At 43.0% G+C, this 13,813-nt stretch overlaps 1 protein-coding gene across 1 annotated transcript in view; it reads left to right on the top strand.

Moving 5' to 3' along the window:
- Positions 1-10,054, top strand: part of LOC611589 (fibrous sheath-interacting protein 2-like) — a 75,222-nt gene extending 65,168 nt beyond the window's left edge. The window contains exons 20-22 of the mRNA XM_038588838.1: positions 4,022-4,065; positions 7,057-7,123; positions 9,892-10,054. Coding sequence (XP_038444766.1) covers positions 4,022-4,065; positions 7,057-7,123; positions 9,892-10,034 — 254 coding nt within the window. The 3' untranslated portion in view covers positions 10,035-10,054. The remainder of the gene's footprint in view (positions 1-4,021; positions 4,066-7,056; positions 7,124-9,891) is intronic.
- The last annotated feature ends 3,759 nt before the right edge of the window (positions 10,055-13,813 follow it).

Raw genomic sequence — 13,813 nt, 5'->3', positions numbered from 1 at the left:
CTTTTAAAGCTAAAAATTAAACCTAAATTTATTTGTTTATGTTAGAATCTAGCTAGGGTAGACTCCACTTTATCTTTTGGATCTGTTAGAACTGACTCATTAGCATATTTACAACTTGAGTTTTTGGTCCCCTATTCTTTTAAATTGCTCAGGATGAATGTGGTTCTAACAGTGGCAGCACTGGTCTACAGTTGGGAGTGTACTCTTCATTATAAAGGTGGCCTTGAGACTCTAACTAGAGGGCTGGAGTTGACCTTGATTATTTCAAGTCTGCAACCCACTCAAAAAGTTACTCAAGAAAGCTATCCTCTCCACTTGTAAGTGGAAATAATATTTATTAAAAGATGAACCATAGAGGTGCCAGGGTGGCTCAGTCTGTTAAGTGTCTGCCTTCAGCTCAGATCATGGTCCCAGATCAAGCCCACATAAGGCTCCCTGCTTGGCGAGGAGCCTGCTTTTCCTACTCCCTCTGCCTGCCGCTCCCCCTGCTGTGCTCTCTTTCCTCCCTCTCTCTCAAATAAATAAATAAAATCTTAAAAGATGAACCATAGAGTACCATTAAGTTTGCCAGAATCCCATGGACATGTCATAATCAGAGGATGAGATCATATATCACTGGTGTGCAGTCTGCAGTATGGAATCACCACAGGCTTTAGAGCCAGAAGGAAGCCATCTAATATAACCTCACTTTAAAGATGAAAAGCCTAAGGTTCAGGGTGGGGAAGTGACTTATCCAAAGTCATACACGGAGTCACCATATAGACCCTAAGTCTCCTAACCCTGAATCTGTTGCATTGTTTTCCTCAACTTCATTGCACCGTCATGCTTATTAATTCCTCTATCCTTTGGTAATATTGGCACCTGTCCAGTTTATTCATTCAATCACATTCAACAGAGATTTTCTGAGCACTTTCTTTTCTTTTTTTAAAAAATATGTTATTGGGATCCCTGGGTGGCGCAGCGGTTTGGCGCCTGCCTTTGGCCCAGGGCGCGATCCCGGAGACCCGGGATCGAATCCCACATCGGGTTCCCGGTGCATGGAGCCTGCTTCTCCCTCTGCCTGTGTCTCTGCCTCTCTCTCTCTCTCTGTGACTATCATAAATAAATAAAAATTTAAAAAAATATGTTATTTATTTACTCATGAGAGACACAGACAGAGAGGCAGAGACAGGCAGAGGGAGAAGCAGACTCTTCACAGAAAGCCCAGTGCGGGACCTGGGGATCACACCCTGAGCAGAAGGCAGCCACTCAACCACTGAGCCACCCAGGCATCCCTCTCTGAACACTTTCTTTGTGCCAGACACTGTTCTGAGTTCCGGAGATAAAGCCATGAGTGAGAGAGACAAAGTCCTTACCCTCATCCTAACTTGGGGGGGCGAGGGGGTTCAGGGGGCAACATAAACATAACATGTCTAGACAAGAATAAGTACCCCCATCTCACACAGAGTCTTTACAGGGGCTTACAAGGCCCCACGTGCTCTGGACAGTACTCTCCCATTCCCTGTACCCTCTCTGAGCACTTTTCCATACAATCCCTCTTAGTCACTCCAATCCAGCCACACACACCCTCAGACATGCCAGGGACTCTCCTTCCTCCAAACCTTTGCACTTGCCGAGCTGCCTAAAACATTCTTCTCCCAGGTATCTGCATAGCTCACTCCTTGTCTTCTTCTGATCTTTGCTTGAATACCATCTTCTAAGTAAAGCCTCCTCTGAGCGCCTTCCTTAAAATTGCAACCCCAGCACTCACTGCCACCCCAGTATTCCCTAACCTCCTTCCCTGCTTTATTTTCCCTAGCATTTATACTATCTGATAAATTGCATGTTTTTATTCATTGGATCTCTCCCTCCCCTAGAATTTAGCTCTATGAGAACAGGTATTTTTGTCTGTTCACTCTATCCCCACATACCTAGAAAAGAGGCACAGAGTGGGCACACAGTAAATAATTTTGGAATTCATGGAATATGAAGAAAAGAAAGAAGGGCCAATGTGATAGAGAGTGGCTGGCTAGATTAGTTCAAGAAGTCCAGAAACATCAGATCTTAATGACAAAAGGAAGGAGCCACAGGAAGATCTGGAAGCAGAGGATCCCAGGCATAGGGTAGAGTAAGTGCAAAGACCCTACGAGGGGGGGTGAGTTTGGCATGTTAGAGGAAAAGAATAAAGGCCAGTACCTGGAGCCCAGTGAGAAGGGAAATGGGTATGGGATGGAGTTAGATAGCTAACCATCAGGTCATGTTAGGGCCTGTCACAGACCGTGGAGAAGAGCGTGGATTGTTTTTTTGGTTGCAGTAGGAATCCTGTGGAAGATTTTAAGCAGAGAAGTGATATAATCTAATTTATGAATTTTTAAAAAAATCCCTCTGGCTACTACTTGGATAGTGAGCTGAGTAGAGAGAGGATTAAAGCAGAGAGAACAGTGAGGAGGGTTTTACAATAATCCAGCCAAGAAATGATGGTGGCTTGGACTAGAGTTGTAACAATGGAAGTGGTAAAAAGTGAACAGATTCAGCATGTATTTTGAAGGTTGAATCAGCAGGAACTGCTAATGGAGGGAATGTTGAAGATGGGGGAAAATAGAAAAATCAAGGATGATTCTTCCTACAGTTTTGACTTAAGCAACTAAGTGGCTTGTGGTACCACGTGGTGAGACAGGGAGGGGAACAAAGGTGGAGAGGGGAGAGGGAGCAAGAATTCTGTTTGGGTTGTGTGAGATTGAGGCTGTTAGACACTCAAGTGCAGAGATCACAGGAGCAGTTGGATAGTTAAGTTTAGAATTCAGTGCCGAGGTCAGGGCTAGCAATACACATCCTCAGTTTCACAGAGGAGACAATAAAATCTCAACTTGACCCTGACTCTCTGGTACTGTCCATTTTTCCATTTCCTCTTTATCAAAACAGCTTCTTAGACATACCCAGAAGGGATGCTATGCATTTAGCCTAGACACTTAAAAAATTATATTGAAATGGCCCCAATCATCAAAAAAAAAGTCAAATATGTACAGCATACAAGACCCTTTAAGGTAGGAAAGCACATGCAGACACTTTTGAACAACTAGCAACTGGTAATAAAATTTAGTGGGTATTCTGGTTAACCAGTTTCATCAGATAATTCAAGTAATGGGACCTCTCTCATATTCAAGATACCTGAGGTTTTACTGTATTTTCTTCTAGAATCCTTGGCTCAAAGGGTAATCCAGAGAGAATCTTCTCATCTTGGTTCTTTATGATTACACATGTATAGAATGTCTATCAAATACATATACCTTACTTCAGCTGGTCCTCTTGAGAGAAAGTAGTTCCATCCCCTTTGTACATATGAAGAAAGAGAGTCAGAAAAGTTAGAATTTACCAGTGTTCACTGAGCTCTATATAGTGAAGCTAAGATCCAAACACAGTTTTTCTGACTCCATACAAGTCCACTGCTCCTTTACTTCTCACTCCCTCCCTAGCTGTGGGTCTTTTTGAAACTTTCCTCTTGGTATCATTTCTACCTCCTTCGGCCAAATTTCAATGCGCCGATGTCTCCTGGAATTCAGGATAATGCCTCAGCTGACTCTTCCAATTTTCATAGGAAGTAACCATATCCTAAGACCAGCTACCTTCCTTTCTAGCATTCCTTTAGCTATCAACCTCATTCAGTTATTTCAACTGTCTACAACCAGGGAGCTGCAGTGGTCCTTAGAAGTCACCCACCACCTAATTTCTCATTTTACAGATGAACAAAGAAGGCCACAGAGCTTGAGTGATTGCGTCAGGATACCTAAGCTAGTTGCAAACCCTTCTTTTCCTGATGTTCTGGCCAGTGCTCCTTCCACCACATCACACACCATCTTTCCCAGTTTGGGAGTAAAGAACCAAGACCTGTGTCCAAACTTCTAGGGAATCTCACCCCTTTTCAACTTTTTTCTGTTTGCCTCATTTCCGCAATCCTTTGATAAAACTATTGAGATAATGTTTGTGCCACAATTTGTGAATGTCTCTGAAATAACTGTTTTCCAATATTGTATTTCTATCACAGAAAGTTTTGAATTTTCAGATATGGAGAATGCAAGCAGTATTAAGGTAAATATTTTTCACTGGCCCCTCATTGTGAGCCAGTGAAGCCCTGATAGAAATAAGGGACTGCTCGGGTGGCATGCTCTGAGGGGCGTTACGAAGCATTCCCTTGTTCACACCTTCCCACACACAAACCTCTCCCAGCTGAGGCCAACCTCTGGTGCCTGAAAATCCTTTCATCCAAATCCTCACACTTGGGTTAAATTATTGTCCTTCTGCAAATGCACAGAGTAAGCTACAGCCCCCCTTAGCACCTTAGAACAGTGCCACTCAGTTTGGTTCCTGTAGCCTCTAGAGAAAAGCTGAAGAGAGTCACAGCGCACCCCAGGCAGGCCCAGGAGAGGGACCTAGTGAGGCCAGGGAGAGAAGAGATACTCCGAAGAGAAAGGGGTGCAGCTTGAAGAAAATGAGTCCTGATTCCAACCCCTTCCCAATGTCCCCAAGCGCACTGACCCTTCACAGGCAGCTTGCCAAAAGGCTGGCAACTCCTCAGTGTGATCCCAAGAAATGCCCCTTCCCTATGGCGATTTTAGGAAATTTCCAATAATAGCCAAAGCCATAGATCCGCATGCACCCTCCTTTCTGTTTTGTATCACTTTGGCTTTCCTCTAGGTTTACTCTAAGCCCTCCCAGTGCATGCCCCCACACGTGCGCACACACCTGTGCACACCCCTTATCAGTTTTCCAGACACTTCTCATTTAGCAATACTAACATCTATTTGACAACCGCAAGCATCACTTAGAGGCCAGTCTGGAGGCCTGCTAACAGGCTTTGCCATTGTCAAGCTGAATCCCTAGCTCATTTTGACTCTGCTGATTTTTCTTCTCACTTGCTAAGTTTTTTCCCATTACAAAATTATAGGTAAAGGCATGATCCATTAAGATATCCAGTGTTCTTTATTGAGTAGCACAGAAATTCCTGCTTGCATTCAGCTCCAGGGAAACATTAGTCACTGTACATATGAATACGTATATTTCCCAGTGTCAGCCACAGAAAAGAAGCCATCATGTTTCCCTTAATACTAAAGTCCTTACCATAGTCTACAGGGCCCTATATGAGCTGCTCACCCTCTCTCTTCCCAACCTCCATTACCCATATGTCACTCTGTAAGCCCTCTGTCCACTCACTGCCATTCCTTCAGCCACACTGGCCTCCTTACTGCTCCCCTAAAATGCCAGGCATGCTTTCACCTCAGGGCCTTTGCACTTGCTCTTTCTTTGCCAGGAACACTCTATCCCCGGATAGCTGTGTCTTCCTTCCCCATCTCCTTACAGTCTTTGCTCAAAAGTCACCATCTCTGTGAGGCCTTCCCTGACCACATCATGTAAGATAGAAACTATCCTAACTTACCCTGCTTTATTTTTCTTCACAACACTCAAGTCACTATTCAGTCCATCGTTCATTCATTTAACAATTTTTTTTATCAAGTGCCTACTATGGGCCAGGCACCAGAGACTCAGTAAAGGAAGCAGACAAATATTCCTGCCGTCATCTTCTGGTAGACTTTATATTCACTTGACTATAAGCTTCATGATGGCAAGGGATTTGTTTGTTTTGTTCATAACTGTATGCCCATCACCTTACACAGGACTGAAATATAGCAGATGCCCAACAATAGTTTTTTGAAAGAACAGCCTTAGCCATCAGAGCCAAATTTAGGCTCTTTGTTGGGAGTTCCATAGCCCTCTCCCCATTAGTCAGATGTACAGCTATATTTGGGAACTACTACACAGAGCAGAGGTTCGCAACCCTGGCTGCACATTGGAATCTGGCAAACTTTCTAAAATGATTCCCGAGCCTCACTCCCAGAGACTCTGATTGGTCTGGGTTGCAGCCTGGGCCTTTGGAGTTCTAAAGGTTGCCCAGGTGATTTTAATGTATAGCCAACATTGCAAACGATTGACTTAACCTACTTATTTCAGACCATTTAGGAGCATCTGCTTCCTCCCCCCAATATGCGCCCCCTCCCCCCTTCCTTTAGCTCAGGAGTGCTAAGCCTGGCTGCACATTAGGGTCACCTGGGCAACTTAGAAAATAGATAAATGCTTGTCCCACCCTCAGGGATTCCTGTTCAATTGGGATGGGGCCCAAGCATGCCTGTTTTTAATATTTATCCGGATGGTTCTATCATGCTGCTAGTGTTGAGAACCAGTTCTTTAGATTGTCCCTGCCTGGGTTTATCCTTTTAAACATCCTATTTTGTAATGTCTTAAGCCATAAAGTGCCTCAAATCCTCTTAGAAGTATTAGTCAAACTTTTACAATAATACTATGCCCTCCACACCATCAATAGGAAACACACTTCTCTCATCTTGCATGCATTTATGCCTTGGTTCATGGATTGGCCACTTCCTTTTTAACTGCCACCACCATGGAGTGGCTACCCTACTGCCTGGCAACACCCCCCCCCCCAGCCTATTTTGTGCCCTTCTGCGATCATGCTGCTTCTAGCATTCCAGGAGGTGATAAAGGTCCATAGAGCAAAGCCAGCATCTGAGCCACTATCCCCGCAGCCCCACATTGCCACGTATTTGCTCCAGACCTCACAACTGTTAATAACAATTTAAAGGGAGATTGGGGTACTGGATTAGACAACCTTTCTCCCCTTAAGACCTCCTTCCATCATTATCTTCCCTCAGAAAAGGACTTACAACATATTATTTATTCCAGGCCCCAGGAGGGAGGAGGTGTGCATGGCTGGCATCTTTTGCCACCTGGGACACTTGAGCCCTTGAAATTATCCTACAAGGGCAGCACATGTCCAAGCCTGGGGCCAATCCTGGGTGACATAATTGGCAAGAATTCTGAAAAGTCGTGCCTAGAACAGCCAAAATCCCAGAGGATAATTCTTTGAGCCTGCAGAGTACCAACACAGGGGTACAGAAATGCCACATGGTTATTTGTGCTTTGTGCTTTAGGGGTTTCTAGATATTTCTGGTGTTCATTGTCCAACAAAGGACAGAGACTTAAGTTAGTACTTCACCTCTGTCTTGGCAGTTTATCACCCTCTATCAACGTGAAAGTGCTCTGGCCAGCCTGTGTCCTTCAAGTGATGGCACTTCAGGTACAACATATTTATGATTTTATAATAAAACTATCAATTATGTCATTCTAAATATATTCACTCCCCCTGCAGTGAGTGGCTCTTGCCTTGCACCCTTACCCACCACCAATATGGGGTTAAAATAATATTACTTACTATGTATATAGTATTGCGATTTGCAAGTTGTTATGCGGCTCTCTGAGCTGAACCTCACAGCAAAAGGGTGCCAGTTCCTGGCAGTAACCTTTATCAAGTATTGGCTATGTACCAGGCATTCTGCTAAGTGATTTTCTCACATCCACCCTGTGAAGCATCATGCCCATCATATTGATGAGGAAAGAGAGTCACTGACCAATAACTTCCCATACTGTGCTCCCTCTACAAGTCCTCAAGGAGAGAAAATGGAAGCAAGTGACCTGCCTGACATTGCAAAGCCAGCAAGTTGTAGAACCAGGGCTCTAACCTCACAGGTCCTGTAGCTTTTATCCTACATTCTTCCTGCCAGCCAGGGGCTACATCTCAGAATGGGTAGTGACCAAGGACAGCCTGCAGCGTTTGGTGGCAAGTAGGAAATATCCCATCTAGGTTTCAACTGTCTATCCAATCCAATAGTAAAATCACATTCTTCTGTACCTTTAGTATGACAGGGACACGTCCCCCCAGCCCCTGCATTCTGCACATTACAGGAACTCACTGGCAGCAGCTATGACTTCAAATGACACATTTTTGCTTTGATAGGGCTTTTGGAGGAAGAAAGACATAAATGCCAACCTGGTGCTTAAAATAGTAAAAAAAAAAAAAAAAAAAAAGGCCCACAGAGGAGAATTGATTAGAAATTACAGGGATGCCTGTTTATGAAAACCCACAGAAAAAGAGGACTTTTAGGCCAACACATGCCCATTACAGCTTACAGTGTTTGTTTGTTTTTTTTTTTTTTTTGGTATTTTGTTGTTTACAAATATGGTTGTATTGGGAACCTAAATCAATTCATAGCATGAAGTGTCATTCTATAGCACTTGGCATGCATCATGGCAATTTCAGTTTGGACATAAACACATCTCTCTCTTCATAGGAATAGTGCCAACCATGTGAGCCCCACTATACTGCCCACAAGCTATTTAAAGCAGCATCATGGTATCTTGCAAGACAGTTGGTCTCACCACGCTGGCTTCATTTTGATATAATACCTAACTCCTACTTCCAACACACAGTGAATTTCATGCCCACTGATTGATTTCCCTTTTCAGCAGTTTTGCTTTGAAAGGAGGAGTAATTGTTAGTCAAAGGGTTCACTGTGCCCCTAGGGATGAGCTTTGTGTCCACTGTTATTCTAGCCAGTGCCAGTCTTGAACAATATGCAGCACCTACCAGGGCAATGTCCCAACGTGGTGTTTAGTGCCAGCTTGCATCAGGATCACCTAGGAGATTTATTAGCAATGCAGAATCCTGACCCCTCCCCAGAACTGCCCAGTCAGTATTTCTGGGAAATGGGAGCCAGGCATCTGCATTCCTAAGATCTTCAAATTGCAAAAACAAAGCTTCATTTTTCCTCTCCCATGAGATTTTCAGAATATGGCCTGTAGCACATGGCTCAATCCTATAACTAAAAGTCTTAGTCTTGCTTTTTCAGACTGTACATCTCTCCATTTGAGCCTTTGTCTTTGCCTATGCAGATTTTTACTTTTTCCATATTAATTTCTAGGTTGTTCTTATTTTGTCAACTACTAGCACATTCCAGTACTGCATCATTATTTTGAAAAGCTAAACTTTCCCCCTTATTTGTGAGTGAATTTGCTATCTCCTACCTTACTTTTAATTATAGATTCTTGAGATTCCCAAGGTTATATTGCGGAGATTAAAAACTAGATAACTGCAAAAGCTAGAGGAGAACTTTGTCATTTACTAGAAACAAGAAAATATGTGCTTTATTACCCTGTGTCTTTTCATGACATTCTACTGTGATGCATCAGCAACATGGATAAATGTTCATTTCTGTCCTTACAGATACAGTAACCATTCTGTTAACATAAACTATGATAGGATTTGCACAAAACCAGTGGTGCAGAAAAAAATGGTTCCAAATGGAGACTCATTGGCCACACAAGTCCTTTATAGCTCACACAGCAAACAGATCATTTGGTGTCAGTCAACTGAAAATTCACCCAAAGCAAGTGAGAAATGATAACCTTTTTTAATGCACTGCTGCTTTTACCTGGACATTCTGAAATGGATGCCCACACTGTTGAGAATTGGAAGTTACCTTTCCATCTGGAATTAGCTCCTCAGGCTGTTTTGGATAGTTATTGGATGGCATGGGGGAGAAGGTACTGCTAAGCCTGGCTCAAGAAGCATCAGAGTGCAGGGAGTACAGAGATGTACATCAGAGCCTGGGCTCTAATGCCAATTTGCCACCTGCCCACCTCATCTGAAGTCACTAAGGTCATCTAAGAATGTCTTAGAATTGACATTATCTTATGAGTGTCTCTGGTTTCCTTCCCAAGGGTGTCAGAAGGAGCAAATGAAGAGTCTTTGTGTTATCATGATGAGCACTGAGTAATGTATAGAATTGTTGAATCACTATAGTGTACACCTGAAACTAATATGCCACTGTTTACTACAATGGAATGAAAATGAAAAACTTAAAAAAAGACTCTTTGTGAAAGCACTGTAAAACTCAGAAGTTATTATATAAATGCTTCTTTCTGAATCCTAAATCATCAACCCCTAGCCTGACAGCCTTAATCGGAAGCCCAATAAAAGACCAGACTTCTTTTTTGGTTTGTTCACAGATGCTGATAAGCCCAGTACTTCCAAACAGGGGTCTGAAATGATGAAGAAGGGATCATCAGCTCTGTCCAAAGTGTTTTCAAGATCTAATGCCAATGTTTTGAAATCTTCCTCACCCTCACCCCCTCAACAGGACAGAAGCTGAGGCTGCTACACCTAACATCGATAAGGGTGCTGACCTTCCTCAAAAAATAAATGGTTTTTGAAACATGACATTGTGTCCTACACACTCATTCTTATAAGTACTTTTAAATTCTTATAAATAAATAAGAGCAAAGAACATACAAAAAGGCAGCTAGAGAGAAGAAAAGTTTGACAAATGTTTCTGATAGGCATTTTGGCACAAAAAAGAGGGAGTGCCTCCCATTGAGATACATCTGCCAGGCAGTGTGGGATTCAGTCTGCTCCTGAGGGCACTGAAGCCTTGCTTGGAAGGTAAGACTTACTTTTTTTTTTTTTTTAAAGATTTTTTTATTTATTTATTCATGATAGTCACACAGAGAGAGACAGAGAGGCACAGACACAGGCAGAGGGAGAAGCAGGCTCCATGCAGGGAGCCTGACGTGGGATTCGATCCCGGGTCTCCAGGATCGCGCCCCGGGCCAAAGGCAGGCGCCAAACCGCTGCGCCACCCAGGGATCCTGGTAAGACTTACTTAAAAGCAAAAGTATAACACCAGTAAGAGTGAGTCATCATATATTTTGTGTACTCTAGGAGTTCAAAGAAGGGACTCATGGGTGTGAGCTAGAATGGTCAGTATGAGTTTCCTGGAAGAACTGCAATCGAGGCAATCCTCAAAGGACAGGTAGGATTGGGTAGGTCTAGAAAGCACCAGGAAGGCTTTTGCCTCTGGTTTCAGAGCTGCATACAATGCCACTATGCCTGAATGATCTAATTCAGTGCTGTCCAATGGAATCCTCTCTCTCTCTCTCTCTCTCTCTCTCTCTCTCTCCCCCCTCTGGGCACATTTTCTTTCCAGTACAGTAGCCACTAGCCCCACATGCCTATTTAGTCATTAGTATGATTGAAGAACTGAATTTTTCATCTTATTTCCATTTAAATAGCCATTTAGAGTGAAGCACCTGGGTGGCTCAGGGGTTGAGTGTCTGTCCTTGGCTCGGGTCACGATCCCCGGGTTCTGGAATCGAGTCCTGTATCGGGCTCCCCACAGGGAGTCTGCTTCTCCCTCTGCCTATGTCTCTGCCTCTCTCTGTGTGTCTCTCATGAATAAATAAAATCTTTTTAAAAATAAATATCCATTTGGAGCTAGTGGCTCCTTTACTGGATAGTGCCAGCCTAGTCAGCACATGGCCTTAGGCAGTAGCATGTTCAGATTAGGTTGAAGAATTCCCTAAGGGGATCCCTGGATGGCTCAGCGGTTTAGTGCCTGCTTTCATCCCAGGATCAAGTCCCACATCAGGCTCCCTGCATGGAGTCTGCTTCTCCCTCTGCCTGTGTCTCTACGCCCCCACCTCTGTGTCTCTCATGAATAAATAAATAAATAAAATCTTTTTAAAAAATTCCCTGAAAGTCATTTCCAGAGTCTATCCCCCAAACACCTACGGCAGTGCAAATATCTGACTCCTCAGAGGGGATTTGAAGCCTCCAGGCATCCTCTTGGCCCCTTCAAAAGACACATAAACCACCAATGTGGCCAGAGGGACCTCATGCTTTCCAGTCACATCTCTGTTCCTGCACTTGCCAGAACTCCACTGATGGAGAAAGGACAGGCCCCCTCTAGAACCACCAAAGTCAAGGAATCACAAGAGCATATCAGGACCTGTACCTTCCAACTGGCCTCAAACAGTGCTTGGCTAGAAACTGCTTCCATGAGACAGAAACACCACTCTAGCCTCCCTCCATCCTCAGTAAACAGGAAGATGATCCCAACTAGTCATTCCATACCTCAGTTTTATCCAAAAAGTTAGGTCAAAGGAATGTCAAGGCCTTATCCAAAACTCCCTGGGGAAATATTTCTAGGCAAGTAAATTTCCCTTATGCTGTACCTATAGGCCATAAATGTTAACCCAACTTTTGCAAATAAATGGCAGGTAGTTCTGCCCAAATATCACGTATCCCCAAGTTTGGCTGCCTTCATCTGTTTACTCATTCCTGCCCTTAGATACTGAAATTCATCATATGCAGCAGCCTAAGTTTTAAAGTCATTTTTGGGCAGCCCAGGTTGCTCAGCAGTTTAGCACTGCCTTTTGCTCTGGTTGTAATCCTGGAGACCCAGGATCGAGTCCCACATCAGGCTCCCTGCATGGAGCCTACTTTTCCCTCTGCCTGTGTCTCTACCTCTCTCTCGCGTGCTCTGTGTCTCTCATGAATAAATAAATAAAATATTTTTTAAAAAGTCATTTTTAATGGTTTGCAATGATGACAAATCCTGATCTTACCTATGGATTTGTCTTTATTAATAAATAATATAGGGATCCCTGGGTGGCGCAGCGGTTTGGCGCCTGCCTTTGGCCCAGGGCGCGATCCCGGAGACCCGGGATCGAATCCCACATCGGGCTCCCGGTGCATGGAGCCTGCTTCTCCCTCTGCCTGTGTCTCTGCCTCTCTCTCTCTCACTGTGTGCCTATCATAAATAAATTAAAAATAAAATAAAAAAAAAATAATAATATAAATCCAGTTTGGAAGTCAAAAGTACAAATGGTATGGTGAAAAGTAAGCCTCTTCACTTCTGCTCTTCTAGCTGCTACCTGGTTCTCCTCTCCAGAAGCCATCTGTTTTACCAGTGGATCTAGTGCTCTTCTTGAGATATATACTATATGAATAACAAGTATATAATGTATAGCTTTAGAAGGAAGTCTAATTGAATATCCTCCCTCCTAAAGGCAGAAAACAGAGAGAGAGGAAGAGATGGGAGGAGGTGAGAAAGGAAGAAGATAGAGAATGCAAACATGCTATTGGACAGATACTATTTCCTTGAGCCACTGATTTGGTCTGTTTCTATGGTTGCATTTGTGACTTCAAATAAAGTCAGCCCTCCCTTTAAACAATGCTTTTTGTCAAATGAACTAAATGTCAAAAGGTGAATGAATACTACAATGGGAAGAAAGATGCCTATCATAGTGGTTCAAAGCCTGCTGGCCAAAATACACTAAGCATGTTTGAGCTGGTAGCTACAGTCCTTAGAGATGGAACCATGTAAATGTAAAGAAATAAATGAAAGTACTAAAAATAAAAATGCACAGCTTCACTTGCAATGAAAGAAAATGCAAATTAGAATAACCTGAAGGCATCACAATAAACATTCCAGAGAAGAGAAAAGGAATAAAATAATAAAATCCAGTGCTGTCCAGAATGCAAGGGAAAAATTCTATTTGAGCTCTACATTGCTGATGGTTCCACAAATTTGATCTTTCTAAAAAGCAATCTAACAATAAGTAAGACAAGTGATGGTTCTGTTTGTACTTTTGGATCTGGTAACTCCCCTTTGGGGAATGTAGTCCAAGGGGATAATACAAAAGGAAAAATTTAAAAAGCACTCTATATAAAAATGTTCAGCTGCCTTCTGCCCAGGGCGTAATCCTGGAGACCCGGGATCAAGTCCCACGTTGGGCTCCCTGCATGGAGCCTGCTTCTCTCTCTGCCTGTGTCTCTGCCTCTCTCTCTCTCTCTCTCTCGAACAAATAAAATCTTTATAAAAAAAGTTCATAACAGTACTATTAATTATGATGAAAAATTAAAACAATCCAAGCAGGGGGAACTGGTACAGTGTATTAACAAGAAAGAATGCTATACAGACACTGAAAATTACAAGGATAGTGACAAAATTAAATAGAAATGTACATTGGAAATAAACAAAACCAGCTTGCAAAATAAGATGTGTGCTCTGACAACACCCACAAAGTATACTTTCTGATTTGTTAATCATATGGCATACTAACAAAAAAAAAATCCAAAGAAGTTAGA

Source organism: Canis lupus, chromosome X (genome assembly GCF_011100685.1).
Source record: "Canis lupus familiaris isolate Mischka breed German Shepherd chromosome X, alternate assembly UU_Cfam_GSD_1.0, whole genome shotgun sequence".
Lineage (NCBI taxonomy): Eukaryota > Metazoa > Chordata > Mammalia > Carnivora > Canidae > Canis > Canis lupus.
This window is presented reverse-complemented; position numbering and strand designations above follow the sequence as displayed.